General features: G+C 38.5%; 3 protein-coding genes and 1 long non-coding RNA gene across 4 annotated transcripts in view; 1 reads left to right on the plus strand and 3 right to left on the minus strand.

The window, feature by feature from the left end:
* Positions 1-37: 37 nt before the first annotated feature.
* Positions 38-26,621, minus strand: part of LOC108261685 (centrosomal protein of 55 kDa-like) — a 43,801-nt gene continuing 17,217 nt past the window's right edge. The window contains exon 8 of the transcript XR_008396734.1: positions 38-1,326. The gene's annotated coding sequence lies outside the window, so the exon portion shown is untranslated. The remainder of the gene's footprint in view (positions 1,327-26,621) is intronic.
* LOC128628735 (centrosomal protein of 55 kDa) lies at positions 1,324-4,763 on the minus strand. The gene is made up of 7 exons (XM_053681686.1): positions 4,615-4,763; positions 3,683-3,889; positions 3,115-3,159; positions 2,860-3,010; positions 2,370-2,614; positions 2,119-2,283; positions 1,324-2,021 (listed from the first exon to the last, which is right to left on the minus strand). Exons 2-7 carry the CDS (start codon positions 3,878-3,880, stop codon positions 1,803-1,805), a joined length of 1,023 nt encoding a protein of 340 aa, XP_053537661.1. The 5' UTR covers positions 3,881-3,889; positions 4,615-4,763; the 3' UTR covers positions 1,324-1,802.
* Positions 6,597-26,515, minus strand: LOC108262132 (Fc receptor-like protein 5). Its single transcript, XM_053681849.1, has 14 exons — positions 26,204-26,515; positions 25,637-25,912; positions 24,833-25,074; positions 17,696-17,703; positions 12,562-12,875; positions 11,995-12,270; positions 11,184-11,432; positions 10,958-11,077; positions 10,435-10,512; positions 10,276-10,329; positions 10,088-10,162; positions 7,951-8,034; positions 7,820-7,875; positions 6,597-7,338 (listed from the first exon to the last, which is right to left on the minus strand). The coding sequence occupies exons 1-14, from the start codon at positions 26,478-26,480 to the stop codon at positions 7,324-7,326; spliced, it is 2,124 nt and encodes a 707-aa protein (XP_053537824.1). The 5' UTR covers positions 26,481-26,515; the 3' UTR covers positions 6,597-7,323.
* On the plus strand, positions 21,532-22,679 carry LOC128633069 (uncharacterized). The gene is made up of 2 exons (XR_008396735.1): positions 21,532-22,004; positions 22,530-22,679. It is a non-coding gene; the product is annotated as an uncharacterized LOC128633069 (long non-coding RNA).

Raw genomic sequence — 26,621 nt, forward strand, 5'->3', positions numbered from 1 at the left:
GATGGCTGCTAAATCCAATTAATCATAGCTTTAAACCCCTAAACACAGTAGAAAGTCACATGGACACAAATTCGGAAAACATCAAATAAATAATAGGCTAAATGTTAGCCTACACAGCTCTTGCTTGTGAAGTGGTATCGAGGCAATATCAAAGTAAATAAGGCCAGCATGATATCTAAGGACTAAAACATACTAGGCTGTGTTATTTCCATAGGAAATCTTCATGGTGTGATTTGGTTACAACCCCTAAGCAGATTCTTTTCTTATAACAGCACATCCCAAAGTGTTTTATACTCTTATAACACAGTCATTTGACAACAATATTTTTTCAAATGAAGTAAACAATAACTCGGCATGCTTTTTAAAAATCAGTTTATAGTTCTGCTTAATGTTGTGGCAGTTAAGTCCTGTTATCACGAGGCATTAGAAAACTAATGAACACCTCCTGACCAGTCAGATTTAAGAATTCAACAACATTATAATATAAATAGAATGACTAAATTATTATTATTACAAGCATAAAAGCATTGATTATGGAACACAAACAGGATAAGCTCTTTTTTTTTTAGAATGTACATGGTATGACCAAAAGTATGTGGACACCTGAGTTTTGAACATCCCATTCTAAAAACGTAGGCATTAATATAGATGTGGTCTCCCCTTCACTCCTATAACTCCACTCTTCTGGAAATACTTTTCACTAGATTTTGGACTGGGGCTGTGGGGATTTGCCCATTCAGCCACAAGAATGCAAGAGGTTAGGCACTGGTGTTGGATGAGAGGGCCCTGAGAGGGCCCCTTAGTTCCAGTGAAGGGAAATTGTAATGCTACTTCATACAAAGACATTTTAGACAGTTGTGTGCTTCCAACTTTGCGGCTACAGTTTGGGGAAGGCCATATGGGTGTGATGGTCAGGCGTCCACATACTTTTGAACATATAGTGTATTGATGTGTAAACAGATTTTTTTCTAACTTTTACTAACAATATCCTTTTGATTAAGTGCCATTTGTTCTGTCTGCACTACTGTAACATAAAATGGATATAAAAGAAAAGAACTGTACTGTGATTGGTACATTGGTACATCATTTTGAAAGCTGTTTGGTGTGCACTTAGGATTCATGCAGTACACAGTACTACTGTAACTAAAAGCTTCTTCTCATCCTCAGCATTATGTTTTTCCACTGCAGTGGAATTTCATTCATTCTTTGCAAAGTATAAGCTCAGCTTAACATGTGTTCTGACATTACCAAGCCGTGTTTTCACTTTGTGTGTCATTCCTCGTTTGATCCTGTTTCTGTCCAAAGTTCCCGTGTTTATGGTCTGACCTAGTTTGTCCTGTTTGCTGACTGTCTGTCTTTTGCCGGTTTCTTGACCACAAGGTTGCTCAGTGATTTTGGATGATTTGCTTTGTTTTCATTAAATCGGTCTAATACAAGGATTTACACACATGCAGCCTAATTCAAGACAGATCTGATTTCCAGCATCAGGACAGATTACTGAAAGTGAGTCTATCCTGTGCCACTTCAACACCTTTGAGTGATACTAGGGAAGAAAACTTGCCACTTGGGCACATTACAGTTACCCAACCAGAACGAACAGGAGTTAAAATTTACTTTAAATATGCTCCACATTGATGGAAAGGCAGTACCTTTGCAAATACTCAAAAGCCGATCAAGCACACCATTGATTAATCCAAAACTAAATGAAAAAACAGTGGAAATTTGATTTGGAATACAAAAATATAAAAAGACATAAAAAAGAGGAAAAATGGAAAATATAAGCAATATCAAGCCCTAATCCCTTAATTAAAGCAGTAGTCAATGTGTTCAAGGAGCTTTCTGTGCTGGCTGACAGGGTATGAGGCGCTGCAGATGGGACAGTCCAGAAAGCGCTCATCCAATGTGTTGGAGCTCTTTAATGGAGATGTGGGGTTCAGGATACGGTCCTGATTGGTCGTCTTATCCAAATCCAGCCTGGTGCATGAGCTTGGCTCAGAGAACCGAGTTTCTCGCTGCAGTTTCTGTATATTGTTATTAAAATAAATCAATCAATAAATAAAGTTCACTGATTTGGATTGACTGAATTACTTTCTGATTTACTTATAAAATCAACTTTACCTTTTTTTTAAAAGTGATACTTTGGTGAACGTGGATTTCTGCCGACTCCAAGCGTGTGATTTGGTCTCTAGCCTTGCGAAGCTCCTTCAGCACTTTGTGGAGCAGGTGCTGTAGACTTTGTCGGTCCTGTTTCTCGTTCTCAAAGTCTCTAGCAGACGATTGGACCTGCCAGATAAAGTTGGAAATGCTTTAGAGAATCGTTCCATCATCTATCTGGTAGTATAAAGGTTCACTGAAGCAAAATCTTGTACCTGTTGCTCTAAAACGGCCATTCTTTTCTGATCTTCATGCCGTAAAGCTAAAGTTTGTCGCCAACTTCTACGCTCCACTTGCAGCTCCTCCTGGACTCGCACCACCTCACGGCTCTTCTCTTCATACTTGGCTTTCAGCGCCACCAACTCGACCTGTAGGCGACTCGCCCTTTTGCCTTCCTCCTCCATCTCCCTCGGGCTCTCCTGCAGCTGCTTCTCCTGCTGCATGGAGGCAGGTGACTGACCTGGATCACGGTAGTCAGAAAGACAGACCTCTGAATATTACCTTTCATCAAGTTAAGAGAATCTTGAAGCACCCATTAACCTTAGATAACCTTAGATAACAGATGAAATTTGCCATTATAGTAGAAAAAGAGCAGATGTGAAGTGGACCTTTAAAAACATTTGTTGCAGAGTTTCTCGTAGCATGTAAAAGAAGTGGATTCACTCAAGTGACATCACTTCCTACTGGTTTTCGGTGAGGCCCTACCTTCTGATTTGGTCTCTTCGTGCTGTTGTTCTAGTGTTCGCTGGGCTTGGTTTAACTGCTGCTCGAGCTCTATACGTCTGGCCAGATTCCACTGCATACAGGACTCTCTCTCATGGTCATAAACTTTCCATTTCTGATTTTTTTCCTGAGCCTAGCACAGGGGGAAATAAAACACATGTCATCAGGTAATGAGTTCAACTATGCTGAGCAGCAACGGAGAAGAAAATCTGAGTGTCATGCTGTCTGTCGACTCACATCTCGCAGTTGCTCCTTGAGAATGGTGATCTCATCTGAAGGAACCTATTAAATACATCAAGAATGTGATTCTTCACCTAGAACTACAACCACATATTAAAACATTTTCATACCATGGTGTTGTTGAATACTCAAATCTGATGTACAATCTTAATGCACTTGCAACTTTATAATCGTCTTATCCACCATGAAAAGCCACCCTCTCCATAAAATCTCACTCATTCAGAATTATTCAATACAAATTAGATCTATCTAGACAGCAGGCTAGCCTCCAGAGGAAAACCGTATTAGCAGAACGATCAGTTATTTGCAGCTGTTCAGTTTCTTAACGTTTTACCACTATGAAGAAAAACTATTCACTTTTCATATTATTGCTGATTTTTATTTATTCATTTGGAGAGAAAAAAAATATTCAAAGTGACTCCTCCAAGCATGGAACACAATAGTTAAGTGATTCAGAGCTTTGAAACTTGAAGTCAAAACCTTGTGCTTCAAAACAGTTGTGTTCCTCGACCTGTAAGGGGTGCATCGTTCATAGTCTGAATTCTACAGACAAAAAGAGACTCACCTCCAGCAGCTTGGCTTCATCTGACTCAGGACATGCAGGATAAAGCCTTCCATTTTGTTTCGACATGTCCTCCAAAGTCATCCTCAGCTGGGCATTTTCCTTCTTTAATTTCTCAAGTTCAGCTTCTATAGCCTTTGAGCCACTGCTTTTAAATCCTAGTTTCTTTGAAAACGTTTTCATGGCTCCTTTCAATCCCATGATTGTTCCCTGGAAAACAACAAGTGTATACCAAGCATTTATTTATTTATTTATGAGTTAGTTAGACAGATAGATTTAATGATCCTGGAGGGAAATTCACCTATTACAGCAGCAGACAGATAGAAGTATACTAAATGTAATTAAACATGATATTAATTATCAGTATTAATTAGTATAAGTATTTTTATTTTATGCACCTAGATTAAATGTTGTTTATATGGTGTTATTATAAGACCTTATGAGTTAAAAGGTAGCTTAATTTTTTTTATTACAGAATTTTCTACCAGAAACACATTTAGGGTATTGATTAGGTAAGGAATAAAACAAGATAAAGTGCATTATTTTTTAATTACAGCACACCGGAAGTGTTTAATTCCCCTCATACCACAGTAACTTGCTAAAAGGGACCATTTTAATGAGTTAATGACACACACAGCGTTGATACCGTTCCAATGGAGGCACCGAGGTTGCAATTCTTCCGGACCTGAAGGGGGCAGCAAATACGCGCAAGTGTTTTAGTCCGTCCACAAGTGGTGACGAAGAAGAAGACGAACAATAACAACAAGCACACGGGAAAAACTACAGAAGTTTATCTCCACCGCGCGAAGTGTGTCATGTTCTGCGTTTCATATCTATAGTAGTGGTTTAGTACAAGGGCTTCAGAGCGCTCTCATTATTCTCTCCTGCTTTATTCTCTCCTGCATTAACCATCTTTCTGTAATAAACCGTTTTACCTTCAGAGGACGAGTCTGCGAGTGTTGTAAAATGTCCACTACAATTTGGCGTATCCTGGCTGGACTGCACGAGTCTTTCAGATTTTCTGGAGAAGTCTGTGTTGATGTGAAGGAGGTTTGTTCTTTGTCGTGGAGACTGCAAGACTGATGTGGCCTCACCACTGACCGGTAGACGTCATCAAGAATTTAGAATTTCATGATGTCATGCAGTCATGATGTCATGCAGTCATAGTGTACTGCTCTCATAGTGTACTGCTCTCATAGTGTACTGTTCTCATAGTGTACTGCTCTCATAGTGTACTGCAGTCATAGTGTACTGCTCTCATAGTGTACTGCAGTCATAGTGTACTGTTCTCATAGTGTACTGCAGACATAGTGTACTGTTCTCATAGTGTACTGCAGTCATAGTGTACTGTTCCCACAGTGTACTGCAGACATAGTGTACTGTTCTCATAGTGTACTGCAGTCATAGTGTACTGTTCTCACAGTGTACTGCAGTCATAGTGTACTGTTCTCATAGTGTACTGCAGACATAGTGTACTGTTCTCATAGTGTACTGCAGTCATAGTGTACTGCCCTCATAGTGTACTGCAGACATAGTGTACTGCTCTCATAGTGTACTGCAGTCATAGTGTACTGCCCTCTTAGTGTACTGCAGACATAGTGTACTGCTCTCATAGTGTACTGCTCTCATAGTGTACTGCTCTCATAGTGTACTGCAGTCATAGTGTACTGCAATCATAGTGTACTGCTCTCATAGTGTACTGCAGACATAGTGTACTGCTCTCATAGTGTACTGCAGACATAGTGTACTGCTCTCATAGTGTACTGCAGACATAGTGTACTGCTCTCATAGTGTACTGCTCTCATAGTGTACTGCAGACATAGTGTACTGCTCTCATAGTGTACTGCAGTCATAGTGTACTGCAATCATAGTGTACTGCTCTCATAGTGTACTGCAGACATAGTGTTCTGCTCTCATAGTGTACTGCTGTCATAGTGTACTGCTCTCATAGTGTACTGCTCTCAGTGTATTGCTGTCTCTGTGGCAGGGAGTCAGTGATATAAGAAATTTATTTATAAAGAGATTTTAAAAAAATGATTTTTACAAATGGTGCTCAACAACAGAAGCTAATTTGTGTTCAATTGAAATAAAGCTCATAGATGATCAATTTTATGTTGAATTCACAGACTGAGCTACTTTTGGGGCCATGTTCAACATGTGAGATAAATATATAAGTTTGGATATTCCCTCAGTTTTAGTCGAGGATTCTGCCCAAAATAGATAAGTCTCTAGAAAAGCAATGATTTAAGGATTTTTTCATCCCTTCAATTTTAGATTTGAAGTTTGAGTGTTCTCTATTAGCACAGTTCTTGGTAATCATAACCCCTGGGTACTTAACCTCCTCTTTTACTGGAATACCCTCTATTTCATCTTCTAGAGAAAGTCCTGCCAAGAATTTCAATACCTATATTATCCTCAGTTTAGATTTTTTATGATGAAAGACATTAATTGAACTGCTAGGTTAAACAGTAATGGTGAAATTGGGCATCCTTGGTGGATTCCTCATTTAATCTGAATTCTGGGTTAGACCCAGGTTCAGGGAAACACTACTGAAAACATCATTATAGAACATGGATATTACACTACGAAACATGGGACCAGAGCCAAAGATTTCTAAAGACTTCAACAGAAAAGGGTGCTCGAGGGTATCAAATGCCTTGAAAAAAATCATTTAAAGATAACGGAGAAAAAGACAGATTTAAAAGCAAGAACTACAACCTTACTGAAGTCGTTCCTCCCACACAGGCATATCAACACATTTACAAAGACCCATGTTACCTTATGAACTCGCCCCTGTGACCAACGCTATAGAAACATTCAGATACTATTTTCATCAGTATCGTAGCAGGGCTCTATGCTAACAATTTCTTTTAGGAGCACTTGTGCTCCGAATTACAAAAAATTGAGCATGTTTAGGTTGTTTTTTTTAAAAATATTTATTTATGTTTTTTAGTGATGGTAACATTAATGTGCCACAATATAACACACAAGTAGGCATGAGAAAACTTGAGCTGGTCAATTATGACAGAATTTAGGAACATAGTGTGAGTCAGGACACATTAATTTACCTTCTGATAAACTAAATTTTATATTTTCAGTTCATTTTACAGACTGTATGCAAAAAACAACCGTTAAACCTGTGACATGAGTGACTGGTTAAATGAGTTTAATTAATGTACTGTATAAGTTGAAACATACAACAACGTTAAAAAGGACACATGGTACACGATAGTAATGTAAATAATCTAATGTAAAAATGTGAGAATAAAACTTATAATGAACAATTTCTCAAAAGCTGGAATGTGTAAATGCATAACTAAATTAAATAAGCAATTTGTAGCAAAAAAACAACAAGCAATTGTGCAACCATTGTAATGTGCGCTATACATCATAGGACTTCATAAGGTGTCTACTAGATCATCCAAACCACAGCGTGAAATCTGTAGCCCTGTGTATTTAATTTTTAAGTATCTAATTTATTCTTTCAGTTTGCACAAGTATATTACTGAATCTGGCAAACATTTCTTTTCACTGCTGTGGACTGAAGTGGTGTCATCCTCTTCCACCACTTTAATCAAAACGGTCCCCAGCTTTAGTCCAGCCACACTTGCCCATGAGCAGATCGGATGTCCACATGGTTGAGTTCAGTCCAGTGAAGTCTGAGTTTGCATAGAGAAAAAGAGATCACATAAATACAGGTCAGGAAGCCAGGTTCAGGTGTGCAACATCAGCCATTACCCATCTGGCTCCACATTAAACCACTCCCCTTTGCTCAATTATAATACTAGAATTATAGCTCAGGCTCTCTTCAGACTAATGTCTGGTTCTCTAGTACTAACTTTCTGATTCGATGGCTGCTGCAACAAATCATCAAGTTGTTTGGTGTCAGTTCTTTGAATATTCATAACAAATTATTATAACAAACTATTAGAAGACGATGGAAAGTTCTCTAGCTAGCTACCAAACTAACATTCTGGGAGGTGGGGCTTTGTGTACAAGGCGTAAACCCAACCTTTTCAATGTTTTTGTAGTTCACCTTACAACTGTTAGAGCCCAAATCCTACCTAATACCTATTTCTTACTTCATGGTGTTCGGTTTGTCTTTTAAGCTTCGTAACAAGCTGGTGTCATCAGTCTTACCTTGGTGTTCAGCTTCAGCTCTGAGTATACAGTATCAGCACCAACACTGGCTTTTTCTAATTGGAGCAAGAGATATTGTATTAATCTCTAGAAAAATCCATCTAAACACATTAAATAATGGTTTTCTCTACCTTTTATTCTCATAGATTTTTTCTGTGGTTTTATTACAAGTTCACTATACGTCACATCACTACCACTGGGTTCAGCATCAACATCTGCAGAGAGAACAAAACCATCACAGATCACCAGCCTTATAATACATCATTCATTACAGCATCACTTATACCACAGTGCTGTTGAAGTCTCAGTTTTTATAGAAACATCTCAGTGGCTATTTGTCAGTTTCAGGAAGTGGCGTGTTTGTTCCTTGGACGTTTCTGGTTAGTTGTCGAGCACATTCAAAACAACGGCAGGTGCTTTATGCACAGTGAGATTGCGATATTGTATCTCGCCATTAAAAATGTCAGTATTAAAACCAGGACCATGTTGCTCGGTGGTTGGATGCTCCCTCAGGCCCAGATATAACCTACTTATTAAAGTGTTTAGATTTCCGAACAACAAAACACACCTGGATTCCAGCAGTGAAGCGAGAAGCTGTACACCGATTAGCAGTTCTAGGATATGTAGAACACACTTTAGCGCTAGTAAATAAACAACATTTTTGCCACTGAGTTGTTTGTATTTCTTTTCATGCATTATTTAAACATGACGCAGCATAATTTGAGCCAGCGTAGTGGCTCCGTCATTGTTTTCATATTGTGGCGCCAGGCCGGTAGCCGGCGCACAGGAAACGAAGATCACTGCTCACGCGACTGCAGCAGTGGCGTAGAAGAGACAGTTCCGCTTCAGCGCCACCAAATGTTTTGGACATCCAGAGAGCACGTGGCTGCGGGGCGGGGCCGCCGACACACCCACGGTTCGTGATTGGTGCACCGTGCGGAAGAATTCCACCATCCAGCAAGCGAGGGGAGAGTATAAAAGGGCGATATTCCACTCGCACAAAGAGAAATATTTCCGAGCACGTGCGCGAATTTCTGGCGTGTTTTATGCAGTTTTGCCGTCGCGTGCCTGTCTGCTAATCGCTGTTGTGTGTTTTTTCGGGTTTCAGGTGACTCCGACGCGAGTGACGGCTCCGCCCCGCCCCATTGACTGTAACCGCCAACGGCTGAGATCCTCACCGCCCAATCGCCCTTCAACCCACACACGCACACACCCCCGTTCACCGATTGGCTTAAATAAATCCCCCATAACATTGAAACAGCCTCCTGTGTGTCTGTGCTCCGCCCACCGCTAACTAAAATCCCTACAATATGTAGCTAGCCCGCTTTTTGATACGTTTGTAGCGACAATGCCAGGTTTGTATTTCCGTTTAATTTCTTAATGTTCTGTGGGTTATAACTAGGAAGGTAGCAGTTCACATTCGTTATCTAGCTATCTAGTCAGCTGACAGATGCGATGAGTAGCGCTTTATAATAATTTTGTATTGTGTAACATTAGCTAACATTAGTTTACAAAAGATAACCATAAAGAACAGTTTTCCATCACTTCTTAAGCTTGGTTTATGTTTATTCCAGCATGCACTAATGCATTTTAAACAATAACAGTAGTAACTGTTAACATTATGAATTCACCAGGTACAACGGCCAATAAAAACCTCCCTGGTCATCTTAACGCCGAGCCATGCAGAGTACATTTTGACGATGTTTGACTTGCTTCAACTTCAAACACAAGACAAATGTCATCCAAATTGTACAAACAAACGTTCCCAACTTTTCCACCAAGGAAGTAACTCTAAGCACCCAGACTGTGATAGGCTTTTACTGCATCTCTCGTGTAGACGCACTGGCTCTCAACCAGCTAATGGTACATGTCTGGATAAGTATCTTCATGTAAACGTTTAATGTTCTGTGTGAAAAGTTCTCTCCCTGGGTAATGCCACTTCATTTATTTTCAGTTTTTGTAAATACCTCAACAATTCAGATTTAGCTAGACCTAAAAAGTATGCGCTTGTCATTTTGTTTTGACTCGTCTGGGATTTAAAAATAGCGAAATGGAAATGCTTCAGGACCAGACATGTGCAGTAGCACTGTAACTCGTTTTTTATTGTTTACGTCCTTAAAGTGGTCTATAGTAATAATTCCTTTATCTTTCAGTATGCACTGTAGCATCTGTTCAGGACAGTGATTGTCAGTGTAATAGATGACTGTATATATTGGAGACTGTTCCACTTGTAGATTTATGTGAAATGTCTCATTAAAAATACTCTACCGTTGTTCCCCTTTGCCTTATTTTTCTCCGTGACCTCTGCGTAAGTGTCTTCTCTGCTCTCAGCTGCAGCTTCACCTGAACACAGTGCAGTGTGTTAATCACTACAAGACACTGCTGTACTTTACTGTACAGCATTCATCTACAGTTATGTCTCCTACTGCAACAGGAAGTGTTTGTAATAAAGCTACCTGTTCCACTTGTATCTGCCTGATCCACAGTGGTATAGATCTTAGCATTTCCTTCTGAAAACAGAAGAAACATTCTCAGAAAAATGCAAAAAAAAAAAAAAAAAAAAGTTGTTTTATGAAGAAATGTAGAAATAAACAGTGATTGACAGAGTGTCTGACCAGCCTGAAGTGGTGTGTGTCCTGACTGAGAGTCTTCAGCTCCTGACCGGCTCTGATTCTGCTCTGATGTCTGATTTCCTACAGAGGGAGACAGATTCTACATCTGAACCGGGTGTAAATATTGTAGGAAACACTTTATTTTACACAGCGCTGATTACAGTACACTGTACAGCCCTGTGGGGGAATTATCAAAAAATAAAAAATAAAAATAAACAGTGAGGAATAGTTACAAATACTAACTATGGATATAATGCTAATAACAGTGTCATTTGACAGGGATTTCCATAGTTAATACTGGAAAGTAATTTCTTGTTTATTGTGCAATCTACATTTTATTAACGTTGTTTAATTCTGTACACTATAATCTGGACTCTGACCATATTAATTTAAATGTGTCCAATATTCTAAACAAGCCCCTCTTTCATCAACTTAATATTTCTATATAAATCAGTATTATACTCTATGCTATATACTCCAAGTAAGTATTATATTCTATATTACTTAGATAAAGCAGTTATCAGACCTTTCTTTATTTTGCAGAACCACAGCAGGATCATTAAGATTAATAAAATAATGAATAAGGCGGCCAAACTCAGTCCCACAGCCACTCCTACAGTTCCAGCGCTGGATCTAGAACCTGAGCCTGAGGAAAGAAAGAGACCAGAATTTAAGCATTTAAACAGTGTACATCTAAACGCTGTCATTTAAGATAGAAATAAATAAAAAGAAATTCTCACAAGGTTTCTCACCTCTGACTGAGACCCAGCTTTTCAGTGACTCTCCTCTCTCTGGGTGTTTACAGTGGTAGAAACCTTCATCTGACTTTGAGACAGTTCGGATGATCATCTCTCCTGTAGTCTGTGTCTGGAGAACTGATCCATCTTTATAGAAATCAGCTCGGAGGTTTGAGGACTTTGTGTTGCGATGTAAACAGCGTAGAGTCAGAGGATGTCCCTCAGTCACAGGATGGACAGGACTCTCCAGGATCACATCACCATCTAGAACACAGAAAATCACATGTACAGCAAAATGGATTACAACATGAATATTTCTTTATATAAACAGTGAGTAATTATATAAATATCCTTAGTTTATGGTGTGTAATACAATAACTAATTGATATGAATTATAGTGTAAAGCCAATACTGACTGAAAGCTACAGAGACTGCAGTTATTTGAACAAACTCTGATCAACACTACTTGATTTCAGTGTGAAACTCATCAGTGTTATTGTGTTTGTGGTGTTGAATTGGATGAAAACTCTTCAGGAGTGTAAAACTAGAGTTGTGTAGAGTCACATTACAGCCTCATTCAGTGTTTCACCTGCTCTACCGTAGCTGATTCAGCTCATGAGAGAAACTCCACTGTGCCGTTCTGTTGCTGTCTTCAGGTAATATTAAAATGACAAAACATTCAGAACTTTCAAAACATTACTGAGATAAACCAGTTCAGTGTGTCTTGTTGAACAGTTCTCCCAGTTGGAAACCCAGAGTTCTGAATATTCTGTAATGAAACATTTCCCTTTTCCTTCAACAATAAACACACTACATGAAGACTCACCATGCACTGTGATGTTGACAGGATTACTGTTTTCTCCAGATTCAGACTCACACCAGTAAACTCCAGTGTAGAATGTGTAGAGGGAGCTGATTTCACATGTAGATCCTGTAACTGATCCCCACAGTGAACAATCTGACACTATCTCTCTGTGTGTGTATCGAATCACTCTCCATCCAGTAGAGTTACTCTGGTCCTCACAGCTCAGTGAGAGAGAGTCTCTAGTAAAGTGTTGAGTTCTGCTGGGATTGATGATCAGAGAGACTGGAGGAGATTCACCTTAAACACAGAACATTATAATTCACATGTTATTATGATTGTGTTTTCATGACATAACTTACACTGAACACATTTACACCTCGTTTAATTAAACAGTGCTATTTGAATGAGAATAATCCTCTACCAGTGCTTAGGGCTATTCAACTGCCTTAAACATTCCTCACTCAGGAGGGTGAATATAAAGATTTTTACACCAAACATTATCACAGCTGTGAGTCTCCAAATTTAAAATCAATGCTGTGTACATTTATATATTTTATTAAAGCATCTATATTCAATAATGCAACACACCAGTGATCCATAGTGGCTGTGGATGGCTGTAGTTTGTGTAAAAGGGTTGTTCCTCTCTCGCTGCAGTGCAGATATACACTCCTGTGTGATTAAGAGCAGCAGGACTGAGAGTGTAGGAGCCTCCAGATCCTCTGCTGCTGTCTGAGAGGAGCTCCAATCTATACACGATACGGCCGTCATTGTCTCTGTAGAGAATCTCTGTGTACCAGCTGAATGTCCAGTCTGTAGAGGAGTCTGTAATCTCACAGCTTAGAGTCACTGAGTCTCCTTCAGTCATCCAGCTCTGTGGAGATACACTCAGTACTGCCCCTGGTCTCTCTGTACATACAAATAAATAAATAAATAAATAAATAAACGAATAATAATTTTATATATATATATATATATATATATATATATAATATATATATATATATATATATATATATATATATATATATATAATATATATATATATATATATATATATATATATATATATATATATATATATATATATATATATATATAACACACTACATTACAGAATCTGCACACTTACTTTATACACAACAATCCTGCCATGTCAAAAATATCATCTAAAGAGTACAGAATAGTAACAATACTAAATATTAACATAAAACTAATTACACTGAGTCATTAGACGAGGCATTAGGAATGTGTTCATTCTTCGTGTCCTCATCACTGGGTGGTTTATTGTTTGATTAATAAGTGGGATCTCCTGTACCCAATGGTCTGTATGTCACATGAGAGTGAATCTGTCACTGAGAAACACACTCAACTGCTTTACTTTAACATCTCACCAGCCACAGATGAATACTTTGTAAAATGATATTTCAAGAAGTGTTTTAGAATAAGAAAAGAAATGAATAGTTATGTAATATATTTATTAACAGTCCTTCTGATTTTAAATCTATGATGAAAGAAGTGGAAAATCCTGATGTACCGCTCACTTTATGTGCAAAAGGAGCATTAGTATGGAGTAAAGAGGATGTAAGAGTGCTGTTCACTGACCCTTACTCAGAGACTTTTATTATGAGAGCTCATGTTATTATGAAATGACGCAGTTCTCCAGGAAGGAAAAGCCACATTGCAACCACCCGAGCTGTGAGCGTTTGTGTATGCACTGGCACTGTAGACGAACAGCGATGGTGTTATCAGCCTCAAGCTAGTGCTTTGTCCGAAATCACGTACTGTGGTAGTATAGTATATACTATATTCTGAATTCGATACTATATTATGCACTATATTACTCACTATACACTCTGCTGTCTAATGTATGACTTTAGAAGGCAGGGGCGGATTTAGTGATTTGGGAGTCCTAGGCAAAATGTAGGAATGGAGCCCTCATTTCAGAGTTTTAACATCGACACTTAAATTTTCAGCATATGTTATTTAGCATTAATAACAATAATCAGGGTGAACTGGGACCAAAATGTGCCCCTGGACTTTCTGGCCCAGAGCAGACCTCCACACCTGGCCTACAACACGCCACATCATAACACACCAGCTCATTGATGGTTAGACCAATTTTTAACACCAGTTACTAGAATAAAAATATAACACTATACTGAAACATAAATGCTATTGAACAGATATCAAGTCATATTTGTTAAAAAGAAAACAGAAAACAGAAGAACAGTGTGACAAAGAATATAAAACAATCAAGACAGCGTGTTAACTAGTGAGGAGACATCATCTGGGTGCAGTGTAGGAGAGTTGCACCACTCAGCTGTACATCTCCTCAATCAGGACTGAAACTTCATATTTTAGCACTAACATGAATCCACATCTCATAATTTTACCCCAACATAGACCACTACTACTACTACTACAACTACTACTACTATAATAATAATAATAATAATAATAATAATAATAATAATAATAATAATAATAAATTGTATTTTTCTAATATTAATATTATGAAATGAATCTTGATATTAGGCCTATATTAATAAATAAATCTATTTCACTAGATCGTTAACCAAGAGCAAACAATAAGTCACTGTATGATACAGTAGGACAACAGCTTATTAAAGTATTTTATTCTAAATTGTGGTAATATTTATTTGAAGTAGCACTGAAACTGAATCCACATCTGAACGGCACACTATCATCATGTGACAGTAAACTCATATGATCATGTCTGCAGAGTTCAGGGTTTCATTTGGGAGCAGGTCAAAGTGCACTTTAAGTTCCCGGATGATGCGCTCATTCCACTGAAAAAACGAAGTGTGGAATGATGGACACTTCATGCACTCAACAGTCGCAGCTTTCCTTAAACAGTACAGTGTACCAATTCATTTTTGTAATCTGTTTGGCTGTTTCGCTAATGTTAGCGCCATCGCATTACGTGCATTTGACGTAATTTGCCGTTGACCAGGAAACAACATACTTCCAGTTAGTACACTACTGAAAATGTGCCATTTGAGACGATACTACCCTTCTAAAATTCATACACTAGACGGCAGAGTGTATAGTGCATAGTATAAGTGTATAGTGAATTGTATGTTATTTGGAACACACTATTTGTTTTTTCGGTTGAATGAGTGCATCATCCGGGAAGTTAAAGTGCACTTTGTTTTTTGGGGTTTTTCCAGTGTGAACACACTAATCACACTATTTATATTACAAAATGGCACAGAATAGTGCATAAGTGTGCAATTTTGGACACACTCCATGACTACTATCCCAAACATACTACATATCTGCCATGTTGGCATTGTCATGTGACCTTTGACATCATAAACACAAAAATCTTAACGGGAACACCAGGTTAAAGCAACCGCACTAACGGCAAAATGCACATCAGGAAAGTTAACTGAATCAGTAATTTAATGTGGGAAAATAACTGAGTTAACTCAGATGAAACAAGTTGACAAACTCTGCATGGTAATGTGCAAACACAAGCTTCTCAGCTCCAATTCAAACCAGACATGTACACATAAATAAACAAATAATTGTAGAATATAACTATATATACTCACCTTGAGCATGTGACACTGGTGTAAGTGAAATCAGCACTGAAACAGAACAGAAACAGAGAACATGGAAAAGATTTAACGTATGATTGAAAGCAGAATATGTTCGACAAACTGATCTCAACTGTAAGGAACACAATATTCTGCACTCTCATTTATAATTAAAGTCTAAAAAGACTAAAGTAAATGCCATGGTCTGCAAAGAGCTTACAACAAATGTATGGGCTCACTGTTGAAAAATATTAATCTTCAAAAGAACTTCCAAAACATTACATATACCATGGAACAATGTGAAAACCAGAAGTGGAGAAAATGGGGCACTACAGTGACGTTACCAAGAACAGCACGTCCCTCCAAAATTGATGAAAGGAGAAGAGGGAATCATGAGGGAATCATGGATAGCTCCAAATACCAATTTCTTTAGCAAAAACTGCAGGCCTCTGTTGTACAGCTGAAGATGAACAAAATATTCACCTTCCAACACAACCACAATCCAAGTCAACAAAGAAATGGCTTCAGAATGGTCTTGAATTCATAAATGGTAAATGGTCTGAACTTATGTGGTGCTTTTTAACCTTACTTTGTTCTACAAAGTGCTTCACACTGTGTCTCATTCATCCATTCACACACACCAATGGCTGCAGAGCTGCCATGCAAGATGCTAGCCTGCCATTGGGAGCGACTTGGGGTCCAGTGTTTTGCACAAGGACACTTCGGCATGTGGAGTCACGTGGGCCACAAATCAAACCACCAACCCTACAATTAGAGGTCACGCCGCTCTACCACCTGAGCCACAGCCGCCCCTTCAGAAGAAGATAAAGTTTAAGAAGATGAGTTTCGGAATGGCCCAGTCAACCATAATGAAAAGAGGGTCTTAATGCAGTGTTCAGAGATGTGATAGTGTTCATTTCAATTATTTTATTATCTCCAGGAAAATCATACCCATAAATGTACGAGGTGTAAAGGAAGAACTGTTACACATGCATGTTTGCAGGTCCACATGTAGTGTGAAGGTTCGCTCCATAGCTCAAAGTGATATTCCTCCTCACATGAGCGGTACTGTAATCTACATATGAACATAGTCTAAACAATTATGCACCTTAATCATTTAGAATTTTCATATAACATCACATTACAAACATTTACATTATATTATTATAAAATATATTAAACATCTAGTTGTAACTCACAATAATAATATATAATGTGCATTATTATCCACAACACCCATGTAAATTTGTAAAGACCGTTGAAGTGTGACATTTAGTGTTAATGTAATTCCATGAGCATGTCTCTGTAACGTAATGGAGGCTGAGACGGAAACAAGTGCAGGTGAGGTAGTTTAATACAATAGTCCAAAAGATCAGGAAGAAATCAAGGTACATGGGCAGGCAAGGGTCAATCGAACAGTCAAACAGTCCAAACTAGGCAAAGCAAAGAGACAAGGTCATAAACAAGAGCAAGGTTAAAACCAGAATAAACAAACACAAGATCAAGGTATCAAGGATTGGTAACAACAGAGACTGAAGGCAACTGAGCGTATACGTCGCAAAGACTGAATGCATGGAAGGTATTATAAACTGTGGTTGTGATTATGCTGTGAATTGGATGCAGGTGTGCGATTAGAATGAAGGTGAGTGTTCTGGGAATTTGTCCATGGCGGCCATGTTTGTAGACCGCAGTGCAGGATGGGAAATGTAGTCAATGGTTTGCTGTGAATTGACAGTCTCCTACTTTATCCGTGACCTGTAAAGGGGGTGTCTTCACCACACCTCTAGAAACCCCCATTCTACATTGCAGTACTGAAGCCCCTGGCGTTTAGTGAAAGCCTCAGGCGAACACCATGCCTCACCTCCCTTCTCTACTGCACACACTTTGTCTCCAACACTCTCTACTACACACACTCTGGCTTTAATTTTGATATAATGATTAAATGTGAAGAAGATGGCTGATTTTGGCCAACAATAAGTTCCACTTAAGTAAGCAAGTGAAACACCAGTGAAGTTATATTTATCCAGCATAGTTTCGAGTCAGTTATCACACATTCACACCTCTGCCTCTTCTTCACAGCTGAACTCGGGCCAGTTACTTTAAAAAGAAAAGCAACACCACAATGACCAACAGCCTATCTCTGCTCTCAGGCCTCTAACTCAACTAACTAATTGGTAAATAATAATTACTAGTTAAAAATAAACTCTTTTTATGTGTGTATTAGAGTGAACTTTCTGTACTGAGATTTTTCCCAGAACAGACGATAATAGAAAAATAAATGGAAATTTAGCTTAAGACATTTTCTGAGTAAGTCTAGTTAACACTAACATGGTTTTGTTAAACCTTTCTGTGCACAGGAAACACCACCAGAGTCTCACCACAGAAGCTAAAGACATTTCAGTTATTCACAACCCTGACTTCCATTGGTGAAAGTACAAACACCATCCAGTCATTTTCTTTTAGCAGATCAAATGATCATGAGAGGTTGTCACTGAGCAGCAGATGACAGCAGGACACAGAAGATCAGCTACAGATTCCAACAATACAGACTCGTTTACACTCATTAGATTATTTAAACCCTGTGTTTTAAACTTACTCTACTTGTACTCTTACCTGTTGAACTATCATAGTTACTGAGAGTAGTGACACATCAAACTAAACCCTTCTCATAACAGATATGTCTACACTGATCCACCTGAGCAGTCATGCTGAAGTACACACAATGTCCTAATCACACAATAAACTCATCACTCGGGACATTCAGACTGCAGATGAACAACTTTATACCCCACCACTCACTCTAATGAAGACACAAAGAGAACATTTACTCACAGAGCATCACAGCGAGTGGACTGAACTCCATCCTGTCTCTCTAACGACTGACTGACTGAGCAGTGGTGTGTGGTAAAGTTTCAGCACTTCCTGTGTTGTCTCGCTGTCAGATTGCACCACAAGGAAAGAAAGAAAGAACGAGAAAGATCTACGATCTTTAACTTCTGTTTTAGTACATGCAGACTCTGTATCTGCTCTTCCTTCCTCTTTCCAGAAAAATACTGAATATTAAATACTTGCTGTTTCTCTCTAACACCCAGACACAAAAGAGGACAGTGACAATAAAGGAGAGCAGAGGTGTGTGCTAAGGTCCTGTGTTCTCACAGAGCAAATGAGACAGAAAGAGATAGAGAGAGAGATAGATAGAGAGAGAGATAGAGAGAGAGAGAGAGAGAGACAGAGAGAGAGAGAGAGAGAGAGAGAGAGAGAGAACTTCAACTTCTCTTTTAGGAGATATAGACTTTGCTGTGCCAGTTCCTTCCTCTTTCTAGGTATATATTGGCAGGGTTTTCGATTAACTTAACCAGACTGTCATTTATCCATAAGACTTTGATTAAGTTCGTATATCATATTACGAGAAGATGACGGTCTAGGTTCCTGAGCGTTTTCCGGAGTTGAGACGGTATTCTGTTCGGGAGATAATGACATATTTTCATTGAGTTGATTCACCGCTTCTATTAAACATGGATTTATCTGCATAGATTGTCTTTGATCGTTTAGGTTATTTTGTAAGTCTAAAAGACATTGATTTAATTCGAAAAACATGTCGTGCGACGCCACCGGTGTGCTTGATACAGTTTGACTGGAATTTCGGCTGGGGTTTTCATTTTGAGTATTGCTCTGTTCTGACGATCTTAAATTTTCATTCAACTGATTGACTGCATCGATTAGATCAGGGTTTAATTGTACTGAATGACCGTGTTCATTTAGGTTATCATGTAACTCTAACAAACATTGATTTAATTCAGAAAATATACCGTATGGCGTCACCGCTGTGTTTGTTACGTTGTAATTTGGACTCTGATTAGGTCTCTCACTAACAACCTGGTGTGACGGAATTACACTTTCATTCAGCCGGTTGATCGCTTCAGTTAAATATGGGTTCGGGGTTGTGTACGGATCACGATGTAACAGACCATTTGAAGAACTCTTGGTTCCATCACAACAGAAATCATGCGGTGATGGATTATTTTCGGTTCTCATTTGTTTAGTCACTGTATCCGAACTGCATTTCGGTCGTTTCTGCGCCATATCTATCATACAATATTCTGACCAACTTTATGCTCACTGTGAGACAACTATTCAAGTTTTCAAGTGTGTTGTACAGTGAAGGGACAAAATCCGTACCTCGACCAGATTGAAATGTATTATCAAGCTGCCCAAAGTTTTCCAATAAAGCAGTCTTTGCTTGGAAGAATTCACGCCACGCTGTACAGATCTCCTGCAATTCGAGATCGGGTCGAATGTCGGCTTCCGAGTTGATTTCCTCTCGATCTTCTACTGCATCGAAATTTCCGACATCACTCGTATCTCTAAGTCACAGAACAAGTGAAAGAGTTTTTATTTTTAGCTGGGTAAATAGAAGGTAAAATATACGTTATCTCACCTGAAATATCTCCGCCATAAGCACTGATAGTCACGACGCCCTCATCTTCTGAATATGACACAAACAAAAAGTTATAATTATGTATGAAAGACTTTACAGCGTGAAACATTCATGATTTTATGTTATGACTTACGTGTAGAGCTCAGATTCAAAAGGCTTCGATCAGATGTCTCGGAAATTTCATCGTCAGAAATTATGACGACGCTGTTATCTACAAACAGTAAAGCAAATAAAACACACTTTTAGTACCTTAACAGTTCCCTGTCTAGCTCGCTACACGGATCTAAGAGACAAAATTTTATTACCTAGTAGACTCGCATTCGTTTGATACGTAAATTTAGATATAGTATCGTACCCGTTTACATAATGACCAGATAAGGATGACAAATGGATAATTATCAAATGGATAATTACATAAACATTGTATTTCAATTTATAATGAACTATTTCAGTTGTTTAAAATACATCTTACCTGCTGAGAAATCCATGGTGTCTGGGAGGTTTGAAGGATAGAGTCTGGAAATTCTTTCGATCCCTTCGAACTATTCGACTCTTTGCTGATTTTTCCAACTAACGAAGTGTTCGCTTTTATAGACAGGTCCGTATATATGTGTGTGTGTGTGTGTGGGGGGGGGGGGTATTCATGGGAAAGCTATATGGTAAAGGACATGCAGCAATAATTATGATCTCTGTGTGATGGGGTGTGTCGTCACCGGTTAATACCGAAACACGGTGCAGCGAAACCTGGTTCTTGCAGAAATTTGCTGCTCTGATGCGGTATTTGCATTGCAGAGATGTACCGCTCCATTTACGCCTGTACGCATCCGGGGAAAAGAAGTCCATTCTAATAATGTAAAAAATCCAGCTGTACATCTGTTTGACATTACCCAATGTTGAATCTTTTCATGCTCTAAATTTTTTAATCTTCCCAGAAAAGAGTGAGTTTTTTTCGGTGCATCAGGACAAGCAGCAGACATGTTGTAAGCTCACACACGATCTTGGAAGTACAGAGTATTTTTAAACCTAGAGGGTGGGTGAGGCCTTCTTCTTCTATAAACTTATGGTGCTTATAATGTCACCTACCGGATGGAGCAATTTTAATTTCTTTTGTTCTGATTGGACAGGTTATGTATGTGTGCGTGTGTTTGTGCGTCATATTTTTGGCAGGATGTGTACAGAAATTCATTATTAAACATTTACTTATTTTCATCAGCCTTATGTATGTATGTGTTTGTGTGTGTGTGTGATATTTTTGGTTGGATGTGTATGGAAATTCATTATTAATCATTTACTTATTTTTCATCATGCTTATGTATGTGTGTGCGGTGTGGTGTGGTGTGTGTGTGTGTGTGTGTTTGTGTGTCTCTGCGGAACTGCTTCGGAGCTATAGGAAAAGCTATAGGAATGAACATGCATCAATAATTATCATTGACCTTTTTTGACCTAGGCCTAACTTGTTACGAAGCGCGGACGGAGACGAGCGCGGGCGAGCGGAGAGATGACGTGAGGAAGAATCCAGAACAAGAATCGAGTCGGAACCGAACAGGTAAGCTGTGTGTCAGGGGCGGAGGCAAAAGCGTAGTGAGAGACGAGCGTGAAGTCGAGCACCAGGGAAAACACTTCTAATGAAATGGGCTTGGTAAACGAACAGAGACGAGGCTGCTGAGCGGTTACTTCACAAGCGGCTAATGCTAGGGAGGCCCTTATATAACCTCAGGTGTGTGCAGGTGTTCGTGATTAGAACTCCGGCGAACTCGAGCGCGGGTATGACTGGGAAGTGTAGTCCTCCTCCGCCACGTCCCTGGGCGGCGCTACACTTTGTGAGCTGCCGCGCCGATTTCTCCGTGTCGTGACAGAACTCAGGAAAAAGCGAGGGTTATACGCGTGTGAAAGCTGTAGCTATGAACATGCAGCAATAATGATCATTGACCTTTTTGACCTAGGCCTAACTGATGAGCGTGTCACAATCTATGGGAAAGGAAATAACTTGTGTGTGCGTGTGTCTGGAACACATCGGAACCGGATTTAACGTAATTATAAGTGATTATGATGACCCTTTGACCTGTCATTATATTTAATTATAATGATTATGACCTTTGACCTATACCTGTCGCATCCAATTAGTGATTTTCTATGGCTTACATAATATACAAACTATATTATATATAATAAGAGATATTGTTTCTTTTTAATGTAGGCTGTCCTTCTACATTTTTTTTTATTTGAACGTAATGTTTTCAGTTGAAATGAATTTGATATGCATTGAGGTTGAGGATATTTTCATTTAGATTTAATGTATATTAAAGTTATAGCAAACTAGGGGTGTGATGAAGCCTGAAGCCTGTGACTCATGCTGTGGTGATGCTCGATGGTTTGAGGCTTCTTGAGACACATCTCGCTGAACTGCCCCCACTATTAACACTGATATTGCACATACAGTTATAAACAAGTATAACCCTGTCCTCAGGGTCAGAGAGGGAGAAGGAGGTTAAAATGTGGTTGGCATCAGTTAGCATTCATGATTTTTTAAATTTATTCATTTTTTATTTTTTTAGATGTGTGTCATCTTATGTCTGTATGATGTGTGCTGTAAAGAACTGGTGTCTCATGCAAGGTGTATTCCCACCTCATGCTCAGTGTTCCTGGGATCCACCACACGATCAACTGCCACCAGGATAAAGCATTTAATGAAGATGAATTTTTTTTTTTTTTTTAAATGTATGGCATTAAGAATATTATCTCTTTGACCACAAGGGGGAGCCCAGGAACAAAGGAAATGCAGTTCTGTTTCCACCTGACAGCAGTGATCTGGTACATGAGCTGGTACATTTCTATTAACTCTGGCTGTGATGTATAAACCTGACAGCAGTGTGACAGAATACATTGATGAACACTGTCAGTAAATCAAAGTTTGACAGTAAAACCTTGTGTTTCACTTTATAAGTAGCTTTTGATTGTCTGAATCACTGCCACTGCTGTAACATTAATGTCCTGTGTTGTGTTTTGGACATTTTCAGTGCTATGTTAGTCCTGTACATCAGTGTACCAGTGTGTAGACATGCAGAAAGAGTAATATCACTTCTGTTTGATTCCTCATTTACTCCTGAACTTTACTGCACTGACATCCTCTACTTACACTGAATACTACTGCACGACCCAGTTTCTGCTTTTAGCAACAGAAATAAAGTACACATTGTCATGGTTAATTTTTATTATTTCGGCTCAATAAACGTTTTACTACTACAGACTTGATTGTATAAAAATACAAAACAGAAATGTTGATATTTAAAAAGGAACATGAGTAGTTGTTCACTTGAGTTTACTTGTACTTCATGTGATACATTATTGCAACACTCCACGCATAAATCTCCTCTCCCAACTACAATTAAAGTTCACTCAGCTGAAAAGAAAAGTCAAACAAAATATAAAATACACACCTCAAGGCTGCTCTCAACACTCAACACCAAAATGATGATCATCAATGTTACATGAAATAGTCTGAGGTTTTAATAGCACATTTACACATTTTCATTTCAAACATAGCATGATAGATTTGATCTTTTTTTTTTTTTTTTTGCAGAAGCACATCTCAATCCTCAAACACTCCATCAAAATATTAGCTTTTGTCATCTCTGTTTTTTTATTTTAAAGAATATTTTACTTGTTTATTTTTACTCAGTACTTTGCATTAGCAGCTTTTGCAGGCATTAGCTAAACAAATCAAGTCAGAACAACAAAACTGTCTGTGTTAACAGTATGAAATTAAAGCAACAAATCAGTTTTATTATAAATATTCCCAAAATAACCTTAAAGAAAACAGCACTGCATCCTCTTTTAACACATGAAGTTTGCTCACTCCTCTATGACTGCATTCTCCATTCTCCTTTCATTACTTTCAGCTGTTAAAGACAACAACAAGGTCATTTTAATTGCAGGTTTATTCCAGGTGTTTATGGCAGAAAATCAACTGAACTGCATTTGATATCGTCCTAAACACAGTTTAAAGGGTGTTTGTTTTAATGCTTATGAAGGACAGTGAAGTGACACGTGACAGAGCTTCAGGAAAAGATGTGTTAGAAAATAAACATCATTCATTCAGTCATCTTCAGTAACTGCAAAATGTAGGTCAGAGATTCTTTATCAATTATTACAAACAATTCATTAGTGTCCTATTGCTCTATTAAATGCTACCTCTTCCTTTTAAAACCTTGTGTATTATTATTGTCATTATCTAATGCCTGCATGAATAATTATATCCATCATATATTATATTAGCTACAATATATTTGTTATGTAAGTTACGATATGTTTTAAATATAAATAATGTGACAGGATGTGTATTTACTAAAAGTCTGGAGTTATTTGTAATTTAGATGCTTTGTCACACTGATTGAAGCGTCTGTCACGTGTAAATTCACCCTTTTTTCTGGCAGTAATTAAAGTTAGTTTGTTCATTATGTGAAACGTACTGAAAGAGTTCTTACCTCGAGCTCTGTAACATTTGACCAGCAGAATGATGGTCACCAGCAGATACGGAGAGGCCGTCACTACACTACTGATCAGCATGAGCACTGAGAATGGAGCTTCTACACCTGATGGACCTGACGCAGAATAAAATAATCATTATAATAACACTTTATTCATGATGAACTGTTTGTATGTTTTACTCAAACTGCAGTACAAATAAATCCATTTACACTAGTACACACAGACACAACAGCATGTGAACACACTGCATATTTTACACAGAATTACATAAACTCAGCACTATAGATTACATTATGTAAAGATACTGAGTTCAACACATTCAGTCACAGTTGTATTTAAATGAATATTGAAATGATTTCTCACCTCTGACTGAGACCCAGCTTTTCAGTGACTCTCCTCTCTCTGGGTGTTTACAGTGGTAGAAACCTTCATCTGACTTTGAGACAGTTCGGATGATCATCTCTCCTGTAGTCTGTGTCTGGAGAACTGATCCATCTTTATAGAAATCAGCTCGGAGGTTTGAGGACTTTGTGTTGCGATGTAAACAGCGTAGAGTCAGAGGATGTCCCTCAGTCACAGGATGGACAGGACTCTCCAGGATCACATCCCCATCTAGAACACAGAAAATCACATGTACAGCAAAAAGGATTAAAACATGAATATTTCTTTATATAAACAGTGACTAATTATATAAATATCCTTAGTTTATGGTGTGTAATACAATAACTAATTGATATGTATTATAGTGTAAAGCCAATACTGACTGAAAGTTACAGAGACTGCAGTTATTTGAACAATTTCTGATCAACACTACTTGATTTCAGTGTGAAACTCATTAGTGTTATTGTGTTTGTGGAGTTGAATTGGATGAAAACTCTTCAGGAGTGTAAAACTAGAGTTGTGTAGAGTCACATTACAGCCTCATTCAGTGTTTCACCTGCTCTACCGTAGCTGATTCAGCTCATGAGAGAAACTCCACTGTGCCGTTCTGTTGCTGTCTTCAGGTAATATTAAAATGACAAAACATTCAGAACTTTCAAAACATTACTGAGATAAACCAGTTCAGTGTGTCTTGTTGAACAGTTCTCCCAGTTGGAAACTCTGAGTTCTGAATATTCTGTAATGAAACATTTCCCTTTTCCTTTAACAATAAACACACTACATGAAGACTCACCATGCACTGTGATGTTGACAGGATTACTGTTTTCTCCAGATTCAGACTCACACCAGTAAACTCCAGTGTAGGATGTGGAGAGGAAGCTGATTTCACATGTAGATCCTGTAACTGATCCCCACTGTGAACAATCTGACACTATCGCTCTGAGTGTGTATCGAATCACTCTCCATCCAGTAGAGTCACTCTGGTCCTCACAGTTCAGTGAGAGAGAGTCTACAGTAAAGTGTTGAGTTCTGCTGGGATTGATGATCAGAGAGACTGGAGGAGATTCCCCTTAAACACAGAACATTATAATTCACGTGTTATTATGATTGTGTTTTCATGACATAACTTACACTGAACACATTCACACCTCGTTTAATTAAACAGTTCTATTTGAAGGAGAATAATCCTCTACCAGTGCTTAGGGATATTCAACTGCCTTAAACATTCCTCACTCAGGAGGGTGAATATAAAGATTTTTACACCAAACATTATCACAGCTGTGAGTCTCCAAATTTAAGATCAATGCTGTGTACATTTATATATTTTATTTAAGCATCTATATTCAATAATGCAACACACCAGTGATCCATAGTGGCTGTGGATGGCTGTAGTTTGTGTAAAAGGGTCGTTCCTCTCTCGCTGCACGGCACACATATACTCCTGTGTGATTAAGAGCAGCAGGACTGAGAGTGTAGGAGCCTCCAGATCCTCCGCTGCTGTCTGAGAGGAGCTCCAATCTATACCTGATACGGCCGTCATTGTGTCTGTAGGGAACAGCTGTGTACCACCTGAATTTCCAGTCTGTAGAGGAGTCTGTAATCTCACAGCTTAGAGTCACTGAGTCTCCTTCAGTCATCCAGCTCTGTGGAGATACACTCAGTACTGCCCCTGGTCTCTCTGTACGTACAAATTATATATACATATATATTACAGTATGTGCACATTTACTTTATATACAACAATTCTGCCTTGTCTAAAATATCATCTAAAGAGTACA

Source organism: Ictalurus punctatus, chromosome 7 (assembly GCF_001660625.3).
Source record: "Ictalurus punctatus breed USDA103 chromosome 7, Coco_2.0, whole genome shotgun sequence".
Lineage (NCBI taxonomy): Eukaryota > Metazoa > Chordata > Actinopteri > Siluriformes > Ictaluridae > Ictalurus > Ictalurus punctatus.